This window comes from Helicoverpa zea, chromosome 11 (assembly GCF_022581195.2).
Source record: "Helicoverpa zea isolate HzStark_Cry1AcR chromosome 11, ilHelZeax1.1, whole genome shotgun sequence".
Taxonomy (NCBI): domain Eukaryota; kingdom Metazoa; phylum Arthropoda; class Insecta; order Lepidoptera; family Noctuidae; genus Helicoverpa; species Helicoverpa zea.
This window is the reverse complement of record NC_061462.1, coordinates 2,536,947-2,561,718: the sequence shown is the minus strand read 5'-3', so window position 1 is coordinate 2,561,718 and position 24,772 is coordinate 2,536,947. Positions and strand designations below refer to the sequence as shown.

General features: G+C 40.0%; 2 protein-coding genes across 2 annotated transcripts in view; one reads left to right on the top strand and one right to left on the bottom strand.

Moving 5' to 3' along the window:
• The first annotated feature begins 6,680 nt into the window (after positions 1-6,680).
• LOC124634258 (CCR4-NOT transcription complex subunit 6) overlaps positions 6,681-24,772 on the top strand; it is a 151,213-nt gene continuing 133,121 nt past the window's right edge. Inside the window, exons 1-4 of the mRNA XM_047169725.1 lie at positions 6,681-6,800; positions 8,941-9,056; positions 17,667-17,860; positions 24,168-24,343. Coding sequence (XP_047025681.1) covers positions 8,949-9,056; positions 17,667-17,860; positions 24,168-24,343 — 478 coding nt within the window. The 5' untranslated portion in view covers positions 6,681-6,800; positions 8,941-8,948. The remainder of the gene's footprint in view (positions 6,801-8,940; positions 9,057-17,666; positions 17,861-24,167; positions 24,344-24,772) is intronic.
• On the bottom strand, positions 13,229-16,178 carry LOC124634257. The gene is made up of 2 exons (XM_047169724.1): positions 13,537-16,178; positions 13,229-13,439 (listed from the first exon to the last, which is right to left on the bottom strand). The coding sequence occupies exon 1, from the start codon at positions 15,405-15,407 to the stop codon at positions 13,680-13,682; it is 1,728 nt and encodes a 575-aa protein (XP_047025680.1). The 5' UTR covers positions 15,408-16,178; the 3' UTR covers positions 13,229-13,439; positions 13,537-13,679.

The window sequence follows — 24,772 nt, the reverse complement described above, 5'->3', positions numbered from 1 at the left end:
ATTAGGGACATTTTGAATAACATAGTGGGACCTGTGCTCGTCATGGGTGACTTCAACTGTCACCACTTTAGATGGGGTTCCAATCGTTGTGATTCGTTTGGGGAAGGTTTAGTAGAAATCTTGGATGATTTTGACCTTTGCATCTTAAATGATGGTAGCCCTACTCGTAGATCCCTTCCAGGACAGCAAAAGAGTTGTGTAGACCTCACATTCTGTTCAGTAGAGTTGGCGGCATCAATTCATTGGGAATGTACTACTCTGACGCATGGTAGCGACCATTACCCCATTGTTGTAACTTTAATTAATAAAACCTTTTTAGAGAAAACGTCTCCTCCACTATTGAAGTACAACTTGTCCAAACCTGATTGGTCGAGGTTTGCATCTTTACTGGAGGAGAAAATTAGTATGCTTCCAAATTTAACTTCAAGTTTTCAAGATTCTCCTGGTCACTGCCATGCTAAGAGCTGCTACGATGGCTTTATCTCGGCCATTACCTCAAGCGCAGACTCTACCTTTCCGTTGCGCAACTGTGCCAGAAATAAAATCCCGTCACCCCCGTGGTGGGATCAAGAATGCACATCGGTTATTAAAGAAAGAAAAGAGGCCGAAAAACAGTACAATGATGCGATGAATAGCGACAATCTTATACGGTACAGACGAGTGTTAGCTCAATCTCGGCGGCTTCTTCGCAAGAAGAAACGCCGCGGTTGGGTTAAGTTTTGCACTTCTCTATCCCCTTCCACTCCCATTTCAGCAGTTTGGAAGAGCATTAATCGTTTCAGGCGAGGCTGCTCCCCATCTATCTCTTCCCCTATCTCGAGAGAAACTGCTGAATCCTTTTTTGACAAAATAGCTCCAGCCTATGTTCCTTCTTCCTCAGAACTTCTGCTCCCGCCTGTAAATATTGTGGATGATCCTATGAATGAACCATTTTCGTTAGAGGAACTTGATACGGTATTACGTCATGTTAGGGATTCCGCCCCAGGCATAGACGGCATACCGTACTCATTTGCAGTTCATTTTGGTTTTGAAGCAAAAAAATATTTTTTAGGAATAATAAATTATTGCTATCAATTTGGTTGGGTTCCTGAACAGTGGAAAGCTCAGATAGTAATTCCCCTTTTGAAGCCCGGCAAGACTGCTGATGATCCGAATGGCCTTAGACCAATTGCTTTGTCCTCAGTGTTGGCCAAGATATTGGAACATTTAATTAAAAATAGACTTGAGTGGTTGGTGGAGTCTAGGGATCTACTGCCGAGTAGTCAGTTTGGCTTTAGAAAGGGGCTTAGCACCATGGACAGTGTGGCAATTTTGGTTACTGATATCCGTACAGCCTTTTCCAAAAATGAATCCGCTGTAGCCACTTTCCTTGACATCTCTTCCGCATACGACAGCGTCCTTCTTCCAGTTCTCAGGCAAAAATTGCAACAGCTGAGGATTCCGGGTAAGATGGTACAATGTATATGCGCACTCCTCATGTCTCGCTCTTTGATGCTCAGAGTGCAGGGGGAGGTATTTGAGGTGAGACAGACGTGGAAGGGCCTTCCCCAAGGCTCAGTTCTAAGCCCCCTACTATACAACCTGTATACAGCAGACATTGGCTCCTGCCTTAATGCTGACTGCCACCTTTTACAATACGCTGACGATCTAGTGTTGTATGTAGTTAATCCATCTATTACGGACGCTGCCTCATCTCTCTGTCTCTCCCTGGACTCTCTGCACACATGGCTTTTGGACCATGGTCTCTCGTTATCCGCCCCAAAAAGCTCGGTAGTGATTTTTTTCCCGAAAACGACTGATCCCTCAGGTCTCAGTTAACATTCAAGGACAAGATATTCCCATAGGTAACAAATCAAAATTTTTAGGCGTTTTCTTAGACTCAAAATTATCCGGGATTCACCACTTTAATTATTTGATCAAAAGATGCGAAAGAGCAATCTCCATCCTAAAAGCTCTCGCTGGTGTCTGGTGGGGGGCCCATCCCTTCACTATGAAACTGGTCTACAATGCCTTAGTCCGCAGTATCCTGGACTATGGGTCACACTTGGTGATTCCAAGCAACAAAGGTGCCTTGGCCGGTTTAGATAGGATTCAGTCTCAATGCCTTCGAATCATCTCAGGTTGCATGAAGTCGTCGCCTATTAACGCCTTGCAGGTCGAATGCGCTGAACCTCCTTTAGCCCTGAGACGTCAGTACCTCGCTTCCCGTTTCCTATCCAGGGTTATTCCCAAGTCATCTCACCCCCTCATCCCAAAACTCAGAGAGCTTGACACTCTTTGTCACAGCTCCAAATATTGGGAACACAAAGAAATCCCCCTATTCCTAAAAGCATATCGGTTTTTTCAAAATTTAGAATCCCCCATTGCTCCACATCCCAGACTTCCTTTATTTAATTACCCTTATGAAGTACTTTGCTTCACCCCTAAAATATTCTATAACATTGGCATATCCAAAAACTCCCCATCTGCAAATTCGGCCTTTAATGCGGTTTTGGGTGAACGATGGATTGGGTTTCAAAAGTTCTTCACGGATGCTTCCAAATCAAATGGTGGCTGTACTGGAGCCGCGGTTTACTATCAGAACTCTAAAATAATTGTGAAATTCAGATGTCCGAAGGAGTCTTCAGTATTTACAGGCGAGTGTGTGGCACTATTGGAAGCTTGTCGTTTTATAGAGTCCCATGAGATTAGCTGTGGAGTTATCTTTACTGACTCCCTTAGCTGTCTCCAAGCCATATCCCAGAATCCCTTTAGAACTAAACTCCATTGTCCTATTGTCCTGGATATTAAAAAGTCCCTTTTCTCCTGCACTAGGCAAGAGAAAGAAGTACACTTAGTCTGGATCCCTAGCCACTGCGGTATAGCGGGCAATGAATGTGCCGATGCATTGGCCAAAGATGCGTGTTCATCTGAGTCCGCTGATCTTGCACACTTCTCCCTTCAAGGGCATGACCTGCTAAACCTCCCTAAATTGAGTCTTGAGACCTCGTGGCAGGAATGGTGGAACATCTCAGGCAAAAGGAAGGGTAGCTCTTATTTCGCCATTCAACCGGTTGTAAAACCAAAACCGTGGTTTTCAAATTTCAAAAGATACCCTAAACGGGTAATTTCAGTCATGTGCAGAATTCGGTTAGGTCACTGCTGTACACCGGTCTTTCTGCGCAAAATTCGGGTGCAGGATTCATCCCTCTGCGAGTGTGGACTGGATGAAGGTACCCTGGACCATATATTTTTTGACTGTCCTATCAACTCATCCTTTGATTTATATGGTCGTCTCCAAAAACTTAAAATTCCTCTCCCGACTAACTTCCGTTCCCTCCTATCCCACTCCTGTCCAGAACTGCTCCAGATGCTGTTGATGTTCATTAATCAAAACAATATTAAATTATAAATTGTGGCCTATATTTAGGCCACAGTTTGTATGGTTGTGGTATATATTATATGTTATGTGTTACTAACATTTTGTGGTTGTTTTTATATATGTAAATATATTTCTGTTTGTTTCAGTGCCGTCCTACTAACACATTAAGTTACACAAGATCGGCCACAGCACCATCTTAAATCAATATATATATATTTTTAAATTTATTTTAATTAAAAGCACTTCTTGCTTCTCATCCCACTTGTCATTGGCAGAATCGTCGAAATTGACATCGACACGGATTGCCATATACAAAAATAGAATAGAATAGGAATATTTATGCCTATAATGAGGACTACGCCTTTTTAAAAATTAAATCTTAAAAAAAAAGATATTATTGTCGATTAAATACTGTAAGAAACTGAAGTCGCACCATAGATATAATATTACTAAACAAGATTGCGCACGCTCAAAATATATATTTACGAAAATGAACTCTATTCTAACGCAATAAGGTACTAAATTGGTTGCATAATACACAGAGGCAAATCCGAGCCAAGAGGGATAGTTCGAACGGAGGCTGTTTGTCTCTTTCTAACACCTTGCCAGCATAAAAAAAAATGTTATGATCAAAAGTTTTGTCTTCCCAAAAACAATTGAATCACTTATATTTTTATCTTATTTTAACAATTGTAAGTCAACAAATCAATAACAATCGCATTAATTTATTCGTATTTATTATTAAAACATAAACAACATAAATTTTTATTTTGCTTTTTTTTATTTTCTAGCGGTAACCCTGAACATTCTTGGCGCGTAATCAGCATTTAAAATTTTGTTTATATTTTTTTGTATTAAATCAATTTAAACTATTAAAATGGTGAAAAAGTGTTGCGTTTCTACTTGCAAAAGTGAATCCTATGGTGGTTGCAATATATCGTTCCACAGGTTAGCTAATAATAACATTTTCGTAAGCCAAACAACTAGGGTGCCCATGAATTCTTGTAACGAGTCAAAATATGGGTGATGGATTTTAAAACTGTTGTACTATTGTTATAGCTTCCCAAAAAATGAAGAAAGGCGACATAAATGGCTCAGCAGTCTATATATGAAGTAGAAATACAAAAAAAACAGTCTTCACTTCGAATCTTCCTGTTTTTATACTGCTAATTTCCGCTAATTATTAAAAGCCTTTATTAGTATCTTAAGGTCACAAACTGCGTAAGTTAAAACTTCAATACTAATCTGTGTTTAATAATCTTAGCAAATTCGGATTTGTCTCACATAGCTTAATCTCATAGTCACCCTATTAGAAAGGGACAGACAGCCTCCGTACTAACTGTTTCACTCGGCTCGTTTTTTGGGTTTATATGCGCAGTCCTGTTTACTAATATTATGTCTATGAGTCGCACTGACTGTCTCAAACCCAACAAGGCTCTTTTATCCAGTGCGCATCCGTTTGGCATAGGGTGTATGAGGACAAGGCAGAGTAATTGAAATACTGACAAAAATATACGCTACGCTACGCTATTGATAAGTTCTCCTTTAATACTTATGTTTTCTTCTATTTGCTCTTTATCCTCAGCCGGTAAATATGTATTTTTTCAAAGTTTCAGCTGTCCAACGCTGTGTCAAGAATGAGAATACTTTTAGGGTCCCAATACGAACCAAACCTCGAAAATATAAAACTTTGTACCAAAGAAACTTTCTACTAACTTATAACATATTATATTTACAAATAAATAATTATGAAAACTAGTATAAAATCACTCCTTGTTACCTACCATTTTATATAAGAGAAAACGTTGGATATAATGCATAAAATTGCAGCAGGTATTTCAGATTATTTTCCCTGTTCTAGTTCATTAGCAAACAGTTGCTCAAATACATTTTAAAGGCGCTTTTAAGATAATAATTTTACTACAAATTATATGATAAAAACTACAAGTAAGTATCTTCTATTAACTTTATATTATAAAAAGAGGATAGAACTTGCTTATTGTGTACTTTTAATTTTGTGTTTTTGTAGAGCAATTAAATTATCCGTTTCCTTATTACTTATAGGTAAATGTAGCTCTGGCTCGCGCGCTTTCACGCCACAACTTCTGAAAGTAGGTACCTACTGAAACAATTTTTTTTAGTACCTACTCACATAGATTGATTGAATAATGTAGAGCCTGACAAAAATAATAGTTAAAGACATGGGCTATTTCTTATCAAGATACGGGAAGTTTTTTCCTCAGGATGATGTAACAAGTGAAGGCCCAAACAATTGAAGTGTGATGTAGTTAGGCACTAGTGCAACAATATCCTAATTTAAACTACAGTCTTAATCAAATAAGTAGGTACCTAATAAGTTGTATCGTGGGTCTTTGGTCATTTTGACCTAATAGTTATAATTTTTGGATTTGTTAGTGTGGTGAATGATGAGACCTAATAAAAAGTGAGCAAGTAGCAAGCTTACCGTGAATACAATAAAGTATGGTGTATAAAATACTATGGACCCTTTCCCGCAGGCCCATAACATGCTAGTAAATGCATGTTTACAGCTGTCTGTCCACGGATGCACGAGTTGTTTACACGTTCCAAATCTTAAATCACTTTTTTCTACCATGAACTTACTAATTTCAACCATTATCACGGTTATCTCAACTCAAAATTAAAAATATAATTTATCAGATACCCAAAATCAAGTCTTAGGCATGTAACTACTGTAAAAAGTATTTAGCTCAAATGAATTTAATTTCGAGTATAGCTGCTTTTGTATGAAGAGAACAAAGTTCAATGAAATTTTAATTTAAAATATGTAGCATAAATTAACAATCGGTAGCAAACATTTTCAATACAACTAAAAGTAGCATGGTATTTTGTAAAATTTTATCAGATCTATATAGTGTTGAGGTAGAACATGTTTCGTTGTTTTAGAAGAGCTTTTCTATATCAATTAATGTACTTAAGTCATTCTTAGTAGAAATGAGATAATATTATGTAATGATGCCCCTCAAATAGATCTCATTGGCGTACACTTTTAGAGGCCTATGTCCAGCAGTGGACTGCGATAGGCTGATGATGAATGATGATGATGATGATGTACGCATCAGTAGCGATTTATTTGACTCAGGTGTATCAACTGATGTAAGTTAATTTAAATACATTATTTTAATATTACAAAAATACGTACGTATAGTATTTGTTATAGTGACAATTATTACACTTTAGTTATTCAAACTTTTGCGCCACAGAGAACCGTTTTGTCTATGGTCGCCACAACACAAAGTAAAGTTCTAGAATTTCCCGCTTATGTCGATTGTCGCTGCAGTCGGTAAATGGACGTTTGATGTGGTTGTTTGTCAAGAGTGTCCCATTGTCTGTTTACAGTGAATTATTTCCCATTACTATAATCCTAATTGAAGTAAAAGGTTTTAAGGAGTAGATGAAGGTGTGTATTAATTGGTTAATAAGTTATTTTGAAAGTATGGTTGTTGTAAGTGTGAATATTGTATTGGCGCTTGGGGACTCAACTGTGGTTCGAGTCGATTCATCTCTTTCATGTCAGCTGTACACAAAGATGCTACGCATTTACACAGTAATCCTCGAAATAATGAATTAAATGAGTACTTTTTCCAGGAAATAGGCCCTGTTTCGTTGTTGAAAGCCTGTTAAACTTGTATAATAACTGTATTCTCTAGGTTTATCCGCCGTACTACGGAGGTTATGGACTTGTGTTGTCCTTATTTTTCGAAAGAAGATAATTTATCGAAAAAAGTCGTTTTATCACACCTAATGACCCCTCGCGGTGTTATAAAGGTACATTTTTGTCACTACGTACCCCTTTAGTGCATAGATTCGTATCCATATGTATGAAAACAATCGTATCAGTGTTTACGTAGATAAGTATGAAATACGGATTGTTTTAACAGAAGTATTGGTCAATGATTCAGAAAAATCATTGCAGTTTTAGTTTGGTAACGTTGTTAAGTAATATTAGTAGTAATTTTCCAAATAAGAAACCTTCATGTATTTGCTAACTAGAATTTCTGAACACCATACTTTTGCAACTTGAAAATATCGTTTTGCCAACAAAATTGAGGTGGATACAGTTATTTAGCATTCATAAAGAGTAGAGAGTATCATATATATCCTTCTTTTTTGTTGTTGAGTTCTATCATTAGAAATTGGGTTACATTGATAAAGCAATAATGGTAACAACAAACTATTTGCTAGACAACCTGTTCACTATATTTAGAAGTCATCAATTTGTGACAGTGTCATGATCAATGTTTATTTTGGGATAAATAATACAATGTTACAAAAACTCCATATGTTATAGTTCTACATTTACACAATACAACATAGAGATAGTGCATTTAATTGTGTATGAATTATTTATAGATCTCAAATCTTACATAGAAATATTAAATTGCAAATATTTGGCAACAACATAATCAACACCGGCTTAATACATAATACCAACCTGAAGAACTCATAATCAGTTGTATAGGCAATAAAAATCACCAAATGTGTTAACACAAAGAAACAAAAAATAGTACCTATTCAAAACTGCAATTTTAGATCCAACTTGAATGGATTAGAAATTGACCTAGTTACATTGAAAATAATCATTGTTCAAGATTTTGTAGCAACTGTTGCTATGTTGGCATTCATTTCAATGACTTCTCATTACATTAAAAATATATGTTTAGAGCGAGCATACATCTGGGTTACGCATTTGGGTGCTCGATTCTATGCAAATTATTGTCAGTTTGTCCTAAAATTGTACACAAGACCTAGGTTTTAACAATGTTAATTAATTTCAGGGTAAAAGTGTTACTTTTTCTTTCACTATTTACTTAGAAAAGAGGTCACTAAACTGTACTCAATGATGTAGACAGGTCACACTTGTTTGTGGCTTTGTATTAATTTCTTTTATTGATGACAAAAAGCAAATAGTTACATCATATTATTTAATTATTGAATGTTCATTAAATAAATTAAACACACATTATTTATGTTGAAAAAATAAGTATAACAATGAAAGTTGTGTGTTTTTGTATTCTGTGGGGTATATTAAAAAGTATCACACAGCTGCATTAGTAGCCTTCTTGAAGCAATTCTCAGTACTACACATCAGTGAAACAGCAATAAAACATAATAAAATTGTTTACTAACGCACAATGTATTCTGGTAATATTCATTGTTAAAATGCATAAAGTTATAAAGACATGTCATAAAAATAGTACTTTCTGTTCACTTCAGTATTTTATATGCTCGATTATTTAGCTAGAGTTTAGTCCATAGTGAGTCATCACCTCCAAGCCTTTTCCCAACTATGTTGGGGTTGCCTTCCAGTCTAACCGGCTGAGTACCAGTGTTTTACAGGAAGCAACTGCCTATCTGACCTCCTCAACCCAACACCCCTTGGTTAGACTGGTCTTACTTGCTTCTGACTTCCCGTAATGAGTGCTGAGGAAAACAAGCTGATTAATGGCCCAAAAAATATCAACAACCTAATTAGTATTATCAGAGTAGACTGTTGGTGATATTGTGTCCTCAATGGTGACGGTGTCTGTGTGTTGTAGGTGACAGAATGTCTCGCAACAAAGACAAGCATGAGGGCGCTAGCGGGCGCACTTACCACATCATGTCGGAGGCCGAGCGGGCGTCTGGCCGCCGCGGGGGCTGGACCACGCTTGAGGTGAATACTTTTTATTTGTATTGTTAATGACACAATAGAAACAAGTTAAAAAAGAAAGAATATTATATGAAGGTATATCTTTTACACTTTTTGTAATTTTTGGTTTGTATGGTATCACATTACTTGGGTTGCTATTTATGTTTTTTTGCCAAAAGACAGCTCGAGTTCAGTAGATAGAGTTGTATACCTGAACCTGTGTTATAAGCTCCTCTTAGTTTTAAATCTTGATAAAAGGTCAAAATTATGTCCAGTTTGGGAAATGGCTGAACATATACTCCATAACACCACAATAATACCACTGCCTTAGAAAGAAGAAAGAAAGATAGAAAGAAAATAAATTTTGTTGCGCAATAAAAGACGCATACAAACACTATACCACGCTTGAGGTGAATACTTTTTATTTATATTGTTTATTGACACAATAGAAACAAGTTAAAAAAGAAAGAATATTATATGAAGGTATATCTTTTACACTTTTTGTAATTTTTGGTTTGTATGGTATCACATTACTTGGGTTGCTATTTATGTTTTTTTGCCAAAAGACAGCTCGAGTTCAGTAGATAGAGTTGTATACCTGAACCTGTGTTATAAGCTCCTCTTAGTTTTAAATCTTGATAAAAGGTCAAAATTATGTCCAGTTTGGGAAATGGCTGAACATATACTCCATAACACCACAATAATACCACTGCCTTAGAAAGAAGAAAGAAAGATAGAAAGAAAATAAATTTTGTTGCGCAATAAAAGATGCATACAATTTCAAGCACCTCCATAGAAAAATCAGACCACATTGTAGTGTACATAAGACATCTTATAGATAGAAAAGTATTCACTGCTGTCAAAAAAGGCTAAAATACAAAAATAAAACAAGTCTGATTTGGTGTTTGTTTACAATAACAAATATATTAAACCTGTTCTAAACCATCAAACTGATGAGTAGATTAGATTAGATTAGATTAGATTACTCGGGCTGGTTTCCGCAACTCCACGACAAAGCGCGTATTTTGCGTGTGAGGGTGATAATGGGTGTTTATTCACTCGATCCACCCCAACTCCTCGAGAAAAGCCAGCAGAGGTTTAATTCTGCTGACTATCTCTTGGATAGTACCTGGGTTACCGAAGTACTTAGCCCTGTATATGGCGGTTTCAGGGCAGTCTAGTAGCACGTGTGCCGCTGTTTCTTCTTCCCCCATGCAGGCTCTGCATAAGGGACTGTCTGTAACTCCTATAACATAGAGGTGTTTATTGAAGGAGCCGTGTCCAGTTAGAACTGCCGTAAACTTACGTAAATTCTGCTTTGATAGGCCCATCAGCTGTTTAGTGAGGCGATCGTTGATGGTCGGGAGGGCCATCTTCGCCTGCCTGCACGCGCTGTGGTTAGTCCAGAGGTGGTTGTGTTTGTGCCTAGTACGCTGTCTTACCAGTGTTCGTAGGTGGCCGAAGGGGAGTGGCAGTATGGGTTCTGGTCCTACTGCTGTTTGGTCTGATCCCCTTCTCGCCAGCTCATCCGCTGCATCGTTGCCTCGGGAGCCACTGTGTCCTTTTATCCATTGAATGGTTATGTTATTTAAACTGCCTACCTTGTTTAACCGTTGGTGGCACTCGTGTATAAGGCCGGAGTTTGCGCAGTGTTTGCTTAGGGCCTGTATTACTGCCATGCTATCTGAGAGTATTCGGATAGAGTGACCGGTTACTTCCCGCTTTATGACTGCTTCGGCCGCTAGGGAGATGCCTATACATTCAGCTTGGAATACTGTATTATGTACTCCTAGGGGTGTGAATATGTGTATGTTTAGGTCTTCTGAGAAGATGCCTGAACCTGTGCCGGTGCTTGTTTTGGATCCGTCGGTGAAAATTCTTAGTTCTTTGGGATTATGTCCCTCGTAACGATGATCCTCAAAAAGTTGGATCCTGTATTTCTTATCGAATATAAAGACTTTGGGTATGCGGTCGTTTATAGCCTGCATAATGGGAAAGTCTGCATAAAGATTGTTTAGTATAGTTGTGTGTTTTGTAGGCAACTTGCTCCAGAGATTAAGGGTTTTGAGTCTTAGAGCCGTCATTGCTGCTTCTTGCTGTGCAAAGAGGTTCAGCGGCGGCAGACCTAGCATGGCTTCCAACGCTGCCGTTGGTGTTGTCCTCATGCCACCTGTGGCTGCCATGCAGGCTTGTCTTTGGACTCGCGCCAGTTTATTTGCGACTGTAGTTTGGTCAGTTTTGGGCCACCAGACTAAGGCGCCGTAAGTGATCATGGGGCGGATCACTGTTTTGTATAGCCATAGTATTATCTTAGGGGATAAGCCCCATTTCTTCCCTATCATTTTCTTACATTGCCAAAAGGTAATGCTGGCTCTGTTTACTTTATTGTCTATATGATTACTCCATTTCAGCTTACTGTCCAGAGTGACGCCAAGGTATTTGACTTCGTTGGATAGTTTGAGTTCTGTATTGAAGAGTTTAGGTAGTTTGTACGGTCCCAACGTTCGTTTGTTTGTGAACATGACTAACTCAGTCTTGGTGGGGTTTACTGAAAGGTCAAATTCCCTGCACCACTGTTCTACGATTCGTAGGGCCTGTTGAGTAAGGTTGCAGATAGTGTCAGTTACCTTGCCTGAGATGAGGATGGCAAGGTCATCCGCATAACCTATTGTGTAGTCGTGGTTTGCGTTTAGTTTTGTGATGAGATCATTAATCACTAGATTCCACAGGAGCGGGGACAGTACCCCTCCCTGTGGACATCCTCTGGCTATTAGTGCTGATTTGTCATCATCTTCAAAGCGTACCACGCGTTTGCTGAGCATGTTTGTGATCCAATCAGTTAGCATCGGGTTAACTCTGTGTCTGAGTAAGCTCGTTGTTATGCTAACGAAGTTTGTTTTATCAAAGGCTCCCTCAATGTCTATAAAGGTGCCAAGGCAGATGCCTTTTTGTTCTATTGCCTCCTCTATCCGGCTTACTACCAGATGAAGCGCTGATTCTGTTGATTTCCCCGAGCTATATGCGTGCTGATTCGGATGCAGGGGGTTGTTTCTTAGCGCACCGTCCCTCAGCTCTCGCTCACATAACCTTTCCAGGGTTTTTAGAGCAAAGGATGTCAGGCTGATTGGTCTGTAAGATTTTGCGCTTGTGTAGTCTCCTTTACCTGGCTTTGGGATAAAGACTACTTTGACCTCCCTCCATTTTTTGGGGACATATCGAAAAGCCAGGCATGCTCTCATTAGTCTTAATAGTCTATATGAGATGTATGGTCCTCCCCATTGCAGGAGCGCTGGGAAGATTCCGTCCGGACCTGCTGCTTTGTATGGGTGGAAGCTTTGAATTGCCCAATGGAGTTTTTCCATTGTGACGATTTTTTGTGCGTATGACCAATCTTCTTCAGTTGGTGTTTGTGTTACCTCATGCCATTCTACATTTTGCGTGAAAACGCATCCTGGGAAGTGGGTCTCAATTAGGACGCGCTTCGTTTCTTCCGGCGATGTGGTATGTGTGTTGTCTGGTTTTCGGAGAGTGCCCAGACCAGGTGTGTTTTGTTGTGCTAGGATTTTCCTTACCCTGTTTGCTTGTTGACAGGACTCGATGTTACCACAGAACTTGCGCCATCCCCTGGTACTTCGGAATCTGATGCATTTCTTGTACCTTGATTTGGCCGCCTTATAGTCGTCCCAATCCTCGTCGGCACATGTATTCATTGCTCTGTTTAGAGTTTTTCTCACTTGTTTACGCCTGCGTTCTAGTTCCGCACCCCACCATGGTTGTTTCCCTGGTGTTTTCTGGTATGCAGTTTCGGGGCAGGCTGTTTGATAGCTGTCTATCATTGACTGTGTGAGGTAGCTTACCTGTTCGTCAATTTGTTCTGTGTCCACGTAATTTGTAGGGTCCCCGAGTTGCGCAAGTTTGGTGCTGAGCGTACGGGTGTACGTCGCGCGGTCCGTATTGCGTGGGTTCCGTTTCGGTGGTGTTTCTTGTATACAGACCTGTAGGTCAAAGCGGATCCATCTGTGGTCTGAGCAAGATGCCTCCTTAGAGACATGCCATCCTGTGATTAGCTCCGCTACGCTCTCTGATGCGAGAGTCAGGTCTATAATTGTTTGACTTCGTCTAGTGACGAAAGTTGGTTCTGATCCAGTGTTTATTAGTGATAGGTTGGTTGTGAATAAGTAATCAAATAAGGTCTTACCCCTATCGTTGTGTGTATCCATTCCCCACAAAGGGTGGTGTGCGTTGGAGTCAGTACCGATAATCACTTCCTTCCCTTCTCTCTCGCAGTGATTCACCAGGCGGGCGAGGTCGTAGGGAGGAGGCTCCTCTGCTTCGGGCATGTATACCGAGGCGAGGGTGATCTCCATGTTTAAAGCAGGTTGCTGTATTGAGATGGCAGATTGGTCTCTGCAACAGAAATCTGATAAAAACTGTGTTTTTATGTTTTTTGTTGTATAGATGCACGCCCTGGGATGGTCGTGATGTATGTCTACGTGAATCTTACCTCCAAGATTGGAGAGTCCTCTGATTTGGCCGGCCCTGACCCACGGCTCCTGGATTAGGGCAATGGCCGTGTGTTGAACCTCCAACCATTTGCGCAGCTGAGCCGTCGCGGTTTGGCTGTGGTGGAGGTTTGCTTGGAGGATTTTAATTGTCGACGAAGAAGGGGACGCCATCGCAGATTGCGCCCTCCTCGTCTCCTCCAAGCTGTAGCCCGGCCAGCAGGTCCCCGGACTCGACTTCGTCCCCCTCCAGGTCTGAACCCGTCAGAAGGGCTTCTTCCGGGTCGTCGTCCTGTGAGGGGACGGTTGCGGGTACGGGCACCGCAGGGCCCTCGGTGGGGCCAGCGCCCTCGCTGGTCGTGGTACTTGTGCCAGGCTGTTTCTGGATGGTGAAAGTGGCGGGGTCCCATCCCGGCGGAGTATCGGCAAACTTGCCGTTGTGACCCTGGAATTTCACGTACACCGCACCCAGCCCGAAGGCGAGGCGGCGCCCGGACTTCATCAGGGTCGCGATTTGTTCCTCCGGGATTCCCACCACCACAAAGCTGGCGCCTTGCTGCTTCTCCTGTCTTTGGAGCACCCACCTGTCGACCGCGATCTGCGGGTTCTGGTATGCCAGAATCCGCCCGATGTCTCGCGAGTCGGTGATGGCCCCCTGTTCATTAGGGATCAGGATGCCACACCTGATCCTTCGTGTAATTTCCGACTGGCTCTTGATGATCAGCTGGTGGCCGGTTGAAAGGGCCAAGTCGGCGATGGTTTTTTGAAGCCATGTCAAAGTGTGGTCGTTGGAGCACCACAGCTTCAGGACGCCTTCTGTGTAAACCGGCTTACCACTAAAAGCTGGCCCCGGTTGTTTGTTGTTCGGGGACCATGCCTCCTTTAGGATGGTCTTCTGTATCCCCGTCAGTATCGTGTCCGCTACGTCCTTTGTTAGGATCCCGGTGTGGCCGCATGTAACTGCGATGCACAGGGACTCCTTGGTTGCTTGAGCGTAGCTTACCCGAGGAGTGGCCCGCTTGGACGGGTCCAGGCACTGTCGTTTGCGCTTCCCACGGGGCGAAAGTGTCTCGTTCAGAGCGCGTTTGGCAGCTGTCTGTACCTCACCTGCAGGGCTTATTGTTTCGTCCCCTTCCTTCACCGGCCTGCCGGCCCCCGCGCCCGGCGGACGACCACTCGGTCCAGGTCGGCTTTCGCCTGCCTGGGCCTGTGTACGCCCACCGGCACAGAAGCATGGCTGGCCGGAGGTTGGGGCAGCGGGTAGAGCTGGTGTGTCGGGCGCGGCGTTCGCGTTCATGCGCGCTCGCCTGCGCTGGCGTGGGTTGATCTTCCTCTTCTTGGAGCTCACGCCATGTTGGTTTTGGTTAGGGCGTTGGGGTTGTGGAGTTTGTTTCCCCTTGCCCTTGCGTTTTTGCACCTGCCATGCGGAGGAGAAGTAGTCCTCAGTCCGGGTTACCGTATCCGCGTTGACGGAGGCAGATGGCCCGGAGGTGCCGGCATGTGGAGCAATTTGCTCGGTGTGCTGTGTTATGTGAGGACCGCCGAGGGGGTGAGCCGCCGACGGAACCGTCACGGGGGTGCTTGGGTCGGTACTGGTTTTACCCGTACCTATAACCCTCGCCCTGTTTGTGGAGTCGGTACCAGCTTTACCTGGTCCCTTCCTCCTGCTTTGACGTTTGGTCTTCGGCACGGTTCTCGCCATGCCTGGACCTTTGTCGCATTTGCCCACGGGGGCAGAATGCGCGGTGTTCGCGCAGGTCGTAGGAGTGTCGTCGGCTTTCGCTGACTCCACCCTTACGCCGGTAAAATTTATTTTATTGTTATCCATATTTTTGATTATTTTAGTTTCATCTACCGAGCTCCCACCCTCCATGGAGCCCGCAACTGGGAGCGCCCTACTGAAGGTAGGCACGCTAGGACTACCCGGTAGATATAGGAACGCGAGGCTGGCTTACAGTGCGACATCGGGCACTCGATCAGGCTGGAGTCTGGAGCAGAAAGTCCCGACTTCCAACCTTCACTTGCACCGTCAGCATGACCTTCACCACCGCTACGGCCGCCCAAGGACGGCTTTCGCGGACCCCACGTCCCTCGCCTGTGGCCCTCTGACGGGACACGATTGGCCATTTCCCTAACCCATGGCTCTAAGGTAGGGCAACCGTTTCGCGTGAAATCCAGACCAAAGGGGGCGTGTTGCCGCACGGACGCATTACCGCCAGCGCCGCTTGGCTCAACCCCCCAGGATTCCTTCATCCCCACTTACGGCGCTCGACTGCGCAGGTCCTAGCGCAGGTGACTGTTTACTCCTACCCGCCATCATCAGAGAATAAGTGATGGACGGGCCCGCAACCACTTAGTCACAAGGATCACGGTAAGGAGTGGAGTTGGATTGTGGAGGGGTTGGGGGAAAAACTGGGAAAGGGTTAGGAGTTTGACTGGGGTTGGAAGTGACTGTATGTGCGAGGGATGGGTATGTGCGCTGTGCACACGACAGGACTTTGAAGGGGTGGGATGGGGGAGAAGCAGCTCTTAGCATAGGCAGGAGGGCGAGACCGAAGTCTTCCCTGCGACCTAAGGTCCCGGGTGACGCCGGTGTTACAGGCTCGAACTGTACCACGCACTTGGAGGCGGCTGGGGAGAACGTCACCCCAAAAAAAAAAAAAAAAAAAACTGATGAGTAATCATGATAATATTCCTTCCAAACTGTAGATTACAAATATCTTTCTAAAAGATATCTGATATAATGATTACCGCTGATAATTGTAGTATCAAGTTAACTTCAAATTATTTTCTTTGGGAAAATTAGAGAGTAAAACTTGATCCCACTTAATCAGTTTTCAACTTTGAAACTGAGTTCATAAGGTTCAAAATCATAAGGTACGAAAAGGTGATTTAACGTTTGTACATTTATTTTTTACCAGCCAGCACCTTTTCTATAATAGCAACAACTTAGGATAGCACCTCCCTTGAGAGAACCTTTTGGACCAACATATCTTTTTTCACCTACACATACATATTATAAAGGTTCCATTTAAAATTCTCATCGCTAAATTCTTAAGAATAACATCTGTTCACTTGGATATTATTTTGTCCTTGAATTAACTTTTAGTAAAGCTTTTTAACAGTCTTGATTTATTACAGAACGTAATTCTTATGAATAGAAAAACAAGATTGAATCAGCTTGTTTTTCTCTTTACAAAATTTTATTATTACTAAGAGTTTTAGTAATTATCTTGAGTATGTACTGATTAAATTATTCAGATGTCTGTTGCTGAGATTAACTAAATACCTATGTACGTATTTTCCTGGCATTGACGTTGTGAATATCGAGCTTAACCATGTATTTAAGGTAAATCAGTGTCTATTTACTCTCCGACCTCAATAAAGACATCGTTTATCCTTTTAGGCCAGATTGAGCAATTTCTGCAGGTTAAAATGTTTCCTCTCATGATCGTCATAGTTGAGCATACACAAACAGTTTTTTTTGTACATGTGTATGCAATACGTAGTGTGAAGATGTTTTGTAATATTTACGTAAAAGTTTTCCTCAATTTGTACCTATGACCAAACGTGTTGTAAACGAGACGTTTCTTTACCCATAAAATCCAAAAAAAAAATTAAATATTGCAACCCATTAAATCTCAATGAATTTACAATGGATTGCGTAAGTTTTCACCGTCGTTGAATGTTTTGAAACCAGTTGACACATTGTGCCCTTTTCAAAAGAAGCTTATTAAGCTTATACAATGTCGTTAGCAAATGCAGGCTCTGTGGGTGTGAGACTCCTGCGTAATCACAACATTATAAACTTAATTAAGTGCAACGCTGCAACATTTTTTGTGTTCTGTATAAAACCTTAAATTAATATGGCTGTCATGTAATCATGTATTCACTTTATAGTTCTGAAGAAAGTGAAATCTTGCAGTTACCAACTTCTTTGATTATTATCATAATTTACACAAAATGTAAGCTTTATTTCAAAAAGTAATTTTGACGTGTCTCACTCCGTCTCTCTCACTCGTCTTAAGCCGTGTTTTCACTGTAGAAATTGAACCTACTGAAATCTGCACAATTTTATCCACCCATGACCTACTCAACAGCGTAATATTAACAAGCCATAAAACATTTTCAGGTAACAGGAGGTGTGCGCGCTCTAGCGCCTCAACTGTTCCAATTGACGCACCTAACCGCTCTGTACCTGAACGACAACTCGCTGCAGAGGATCCCGCCCGACATCAACCAGTTGGCCAACTTGCACACACTGGATATATCGAACAACAAGCTTAGATCGCTGCCCGCTGAGCTCGGAGACCTTATACAGCTCAGGTATGTAGTAATTTTAAGACCGTCATCAAATCTAAGCCTTGTAGGACCTACGACTTCGCCAAAGGCGAGCGGAGAAAATTTTGTCAATGTCTCGCTCAGTGGGTGGAGACGAGATTTTTGAATAACGAAAATCTATCGGCTGAAGTCTGGGCCTTATGATAGTCCATTAATTTCCAAAGGCACTGGTTGCACCCGCGATCTTTGACAGATCATTCCACCAACTGGTATCTGATCTGCCCTACTCTGCATTTACCAGTTCGTGGTGATTTAAAAACCTGATTTTAGGGTCATGGAACATGTAAATATCGTTTCATTCACGCAACAACACGAATACAAGAAGCTAACAACAATAAGCTGAGATTGCTACTTTCTGAGTTCTGAGACCTTATACAGGTCGTGTGGGTGTTGACTTTCGGGTCATGGTGTAGTTGTTGAGTTGTGTAATTGATGAATGACGTATATTTATGAACGCCCTTAATGTTGTTACTTAAGAGCAATGAAGAGGTTGAGGATAGTATTCTTATCCGTGGTTAGGTGTAGAGTTTATGAGTTAAAAATGTTTCGTCCTGTTTTGTTTGGGGGTTCTGTCAATAACCCTAAATAACTGCATTATTTCCTTACCCAGGATACGGATAATTCATAAGTTAATACTTTGCGTTTTCATTTTTCATCTTTTTATATTTTTCCTCCATGCAATCCTCAGGAAGATAAGTCATCGATGTCAAACTATAAATCCGTTGAATGTACCGTTCACGAATGATTTGCGTTTCACTCACCATCCAAGAAAATTTACTCTGACAGTACATGAAAGTATTGCCATTTTTATTCAACTTTCTCTTTCGTTCAAGAAACGATTTCTAAGGAAAAATTCGCTATAAACGTTAGTGGTGTGTAAGAGGCGATTTGTTTGTTTTTTAATCACCGGTAATTTGCTTCTCGAGGGGACACCTCGTTTGACTATCCGTGTCCATAGGTCACTGTTTCTCAACGAGCGACATTACGTATTAACTTTATCAGGACAACAATGTCATCAGACAAATAAAGGAATAAAAAATATTATCTGCGTTTTAAAATAAATTCTTATTTTTATCACAACGACACCAGATAACCAGATAAACCATTAATTGTTTTCTTTAGTCATCAAGTACCATAAGATTTCCCGATTTAGTCCCCGTATCGATAAAGATTGTTACAATTTACTGGTGTTACGGTTACAAGTAAATATCATGTTTGTCTTACTAGATAAAACCTTTATCTAAGACGGAATAAACGACCACTGACGTGTACCATTTGAATACCCAGGGGCTTTATAAATAAAGTTTATTGCTGTGGTTTACGAGGGGCTCACCAAACCTAGATATATTTCTCTTTTATCATACTTTATTTGAAGGTTAAGTACTTAACTTATTTTTCCAAATGTTGAAAATCCTTTAGGATTTGTTTTGTTGGATTTTTGGTAGTTTTGCGAAGACCACCACTAAACGAATAACTAAGAAAGAGTTATTGCTTGTAAAACGTTATGTGTGCCAAGTTTATTCAGTATCAAAACATTCGACAGCTTAAGTAATTGTCTGTAAACAAGTGTCAAATTAAGATCAAGGTCCACGAATCCGTTACGATTGAGGAAAAAATGTTCACGGACGATTGTCTCTTTAAGACACTAAAGTGTTCGCAAAATGCTTTCGTAAATGCGATGTTACTATGTCCGTTGGTCTGCATCACGACCTTCGGATCTAAGCGAAGATATTTATTACTCAGTCACATCTAAAGATAGCTTCCATGTCCCTTTTTGGATACCGTCCCCTAATGGTAACAGTGAATTGCGCTCGGTTACACCGATATGAAGATATTTTCGTCCGATCCTTTTAATACGTACCTAATATTTATACGTAACTATGCTGAATAATCACTGAACTCCGGTCTCCCTCTTTCTCGTGAAATGTATTGCGGAGTCTATCAAACTGTTACTATAATTAGTATGTGGGCAACGAATTTGCCGATCAGGGCTTTAACCTCATGACTGTTGAGTAAAGATTGTGTATGGAAAGTTTTTCTTTGCTTAGATCGATCGCGCCCGTATGTACCTCGGTCATGGTTTCTTCATCAGTTACATCACGAGTTTCTCGTATTTGAAGGTAAACTAAAGTTCTTGAAGGGACGGGACTTTATCTGACGGGTTATTTATTGCTGCTTTTATTTAAGAAGATCGAAAGAGATTACAAAGCTCCTGTGGCAGTTCGCATAGGATTGAGTGGCTTCTCTTTCGTACTGTATGAGGTGCATTTTGACCTAACATTCAGCAATATCACTGAAGTTTCACTAAGATTTATCTGCGTGATTTACTTTACGCGTGCGGATGTTTTATCATCGTATTCGTGCCCCGCCCTTGCGTCATTGTGGTAGAACCAACAGATTTGAAATGTGGTTTCACACATGACACAACATATTAAGTCGCTGTTAACAGAAGACATAAACAGAGGTAGCTTATGTTTCGAGTGCATTTAAGGAGTATATTACCATACCACGTTCCATGGGAACTAAGTATTGACGGATAAAAAGTAGCCTGTAACTTCCATCGATTAATGGGCTATATAATATAATACTGATAGATTTTTTCAAATCGCTCCTGAGATTATTACGTTCAAGCAAAAAACAAACTCTCCTGCTTTATTATTTTTGTATAGATAAACCGGTCACCCAAGTACCGCTTGCAGTCGGAACAGAAAAGAGGTGATACTATCAAGCAAATCCGTCTTCTTCCAAATACGTCATTAACAAAGACTCGGGAGGATCCTGAAGGGATAACTTCTGTCCAATTAATTTGTCGTTCACGGTCACAAAGAAGAGATTGTCCGTATGTAATACGAATTAATTCCGATCAGTGAGCAATGGCGACCTCGTTTGATATCTCAAACGTTCGACGTGTGTGCTCGGTTACTTGTAAATTGTCGACCTTTATGCTAATTTGGTGCAACATGCTTTTAATAGCTGCTCGGTGGCTTCTATGTAGGTTGTCATTCATTTTCGTTTTATACCAAAAAGGATGTTAGATTTATTTATTTGTTTTTGCGGCTTGTTATCTGTTAGTATAATTGCGCCAGATTCAAAGTTGACCCAAAAAGATCATCAATTACCGTCAGTGCCATGATTGTAAATAACTGAAATTAATAAGTAAGTTTGGTAAATCTGGCGCAATTGAATTGCACAAAATAAAATTAAATCTCTTATCTATCCTTTATACGAATGGAGTTAGGTACGGTATTGTTACCAGGCTCCGTGATTAATTACAGACAGATGTGTTTTTGGAGGGATTTGCGCCATTATTTTCTTCCCAAGAAGAGCAGATTTTCCATTTGTAATTGACAATAATATCAATCTTTATTTGAACAAATATGTAGGTATCCGCATGAGGACGAATAAAAAGGAGTATCGTAATCGTCAGAGATTCTCCTTACCGATGGGGATAAAGTAATCCTATTTCATATTCAATCATGTAAATTGCGTCCGTGTCACGGTCACGTCTTGATGGATTGAGTAACAAGCACATTTGTATCTATTAGTAAGTCTACTGTCAACTTCAAACTCTCGCTACTTTACTCCTGTAAATAACTTAAACAAATACACCAACGTCTATTTTCAAAATATTTACATAACCATTATAATAATATTTTTCAATAAAGTCAAGGAAACTTTCTATTCGTTATCTATCAAGTAAGAGTTCATATTGATAGCACAATGTGACTTGATGTAATCGCAAACCTCTTTGAAAAGATTATAATTATTATTTATACATTCAGTTTTATCAAACGATAATGATATTTATGAGTATAAAAACACGTATATATTTGCATTTAGCTTTGTTGTGAGTATAATTTATGTATGTATAGTTGAACGTATGTACAGATCCAAGGTCTTTGACCTCTCGCGTGTATTTTGCCATCGCCTCGTATTTGTAAACACTGTGAAGGCCTGTTTACATTTTTATTAGTAATTTAAATACTGAAGCATTTTTTGCGTAGCAACGATTGTCGCATAGATAACAGCATTTTCTATAGTGACTGATAATATTGTTTGCACTAGTCTAGCAGAAAGATAGTGTCTAATTTATGAATAGCCTTTGGGCTGATTCATCATTGCTGCGAGAAATGATAAAGCGATTAGCGATGATTTACCTAAATTAAAATTTCACAAGAAAATTATGTGTAACTGCAATAATATTATAACCACCTACAGGACCAAATGAACTTTAATAAACGTTATGCATTTTAAATTCCAGAGTTATATCACGAAAGCCAAAACAGACACAACATTCTGCGCACACGCACCATATTGCACCTTACTGCAATAGATTTTTTATGAACCACACAGTGCGTTACAGTTTTTTTTTTCAAACTCAAACGGCAGATGTAAATAAATAACATCCAGTTGATAAAACTTCTTAATTACGAGAGAATTAAAATCAATTATGCCCTTTGAACCCAGTTTCAAAATGTATAACGGTTTCTTCTCTCAGTCACTTATTTCTGTCTCAAAATCTATCCTGTAACACAGCTTATTTAGAAGCAATGTATGTAACTACGTCATTATTTCATAATTAATGAAAAAAAATGTGTGTTTTATTTCCTATAGTAATTAAATTCTGGCGTGTCATTGAACCCTAAAGTTAACCTATCACAATGTTTCAGTTATTATATTTTATAGCTGTTATTAAAATTAATATCGCTATCGACTTGGAATTTTACTTCGTTATTTATCGTGAACCACTAAAATGTTTAATTCATCCTGTATTCATTAGTTTTATTATTAAACAAAACTTATTGAAAGTCGTCGACTCCAGAATAAATAAACAAAAATACGATAAGAATATACTCTAACTTAGACTAAAATATATTATAATGCTTCATAACTTACCTTACAACAATTCAATCAGTCTTAAATACCTTCCACTTAGGCATAGCTTAGTAAAACTAACGTTAGGTATTTTAATTTAAGCGTTTCAGCATTAGAGTAATACCAGTACTCAGTGTGTACTTAATTGCGGTCAATTATATTGAAACCACCTCTTATGAGAAGTGTACGACATTTAATGTTTGATTGCTTCTGGAAAATTACCTGTAAACAATTGCAGAAGAGAGATGTTTTACTGGGGATTTCAATAACATATCTATCTTTTATTTTGCTTACTACATCAGATGGTATATTTACATCAGCCTCATACAAGTCATTTCCAATTTGTATCTCCAGTAAGTCAAAAGATAGTTAAGTTATTGAAACCAACTGTTGATCATGTCCGGCAGACAATTCGACATCCCAAATAAACAATAAACCTTAGCTTTGTAAGAACCCAATTTCATTTAAATAAAGGAAATTACACATTAAGAGTAAAATTGCTAGAATCTTCTGTGCAAACTAATAGGGGGTAGTAAAATGGAATTGACGGACTTTTGGGAACAAGCGCCGTTTGAGAAGTCGTTAAAATACAGATGTAGGTGACTGTAGTTTTGAATGCACTTTATTCAATTGCTTTGAAAGGCCTCTAATGGCCTGACCCGTAGTTTCGCTAAATCATGTCGAAAATGTTAGTCGTTTTTACCATTTGTTATGCTTGATAGTTCTTGGGTGATCTTAAAAATAAGTGGTCCTAATTTTAACTGATGTAAATCTATTTATACAAGGTGTTGATTTGCATTTGTGCCATAGTTCAGGAGGAGGACATACAATACGTAAATAATCGATTGGAATTACAGTAGATGGGAAATAACTAATATGCACTGCTTTTTTTGTCATTGTAATGTCGTGGTATTTCCGAAGTAATCTAATTTTATGAATGAAATTTATGGGTGATCGTTGCGTATGCTTTGTGTTTGCGTTTGTGTGAGGGTGCAGCACGATTTTAACGCCAGTAACATACGCGCCAAGTTTAAATAAGGCTAGATGACATTTATGGAATTCAGAAAAAAAATTAAAGAAAAAAAATTATTACCAATTTTTTTATTGATTTGGGTCGAGAATCATTAGCATAATTACCTCCTTGAATATGGCACGGATGCAAATCAACAGCTTGTATTTTCGGAATGATAGCAGCAACTTTGTTTGCGCTCCTGGTTAATAGCAGCAGTATATCACATCGACTATACCTTCTATTGTTGGTCCTAACAAAGCTGACTTATGAATGGGTTGATCCCAAAGGACACCAAATATTTCCAAGCATTCAATAATATCATGCATTTCCTCAAAGTAATGTCTGATTTCATAATTTCTTAATCTTTTAATCTTGTTCCCGAATAACAACCACAAATCTTTCCAGAGAACTGCACCTTCACAACAATTACCTCCGAGTGCTTCCATACGAGCTCGGCAAGCTGTTCCACCTTCAACTCCTGGGCTTGGGAGGGAACCCGCTCAGTAAAGAAATGCTCTCGATATACAACGACAACAACGGTACTGCGAAGCTGCTTACGTATATGCTGGATAACTTGCAAGGTATGTTTAGAGGTAGATTTTACACGTGAAAAACTGAGGATATTCATAATAAAACAAAAGACGAAATAGTCAAGAATATGCACTGCCATTCAGCGTGGCAATGCAGCCAGCCTTTTGGGCATGAACCCCGCTGATAGCGATGCGGATGAGTTTTTTGATACATACATAGTTTTAATATTTCCGATTTTTATTTGTTAATATGTAGATTTAACATGTAATGTAATAAAAGACGAAATTCAAATAACGAGGACATTTGGCAACCTTTCATCTTTCTTGGGGTAGAGTCAATAATAATGACAGTTTAGCATATCGTAAATCTATCATGCCCAAATAATTTTATCTAAGGTTCCTACTGATTTTGATTCTTTAAATATCGATTCAGTGAATCACGAGAATGATAAAGATTCCGAACACTAATCGAATGAAATT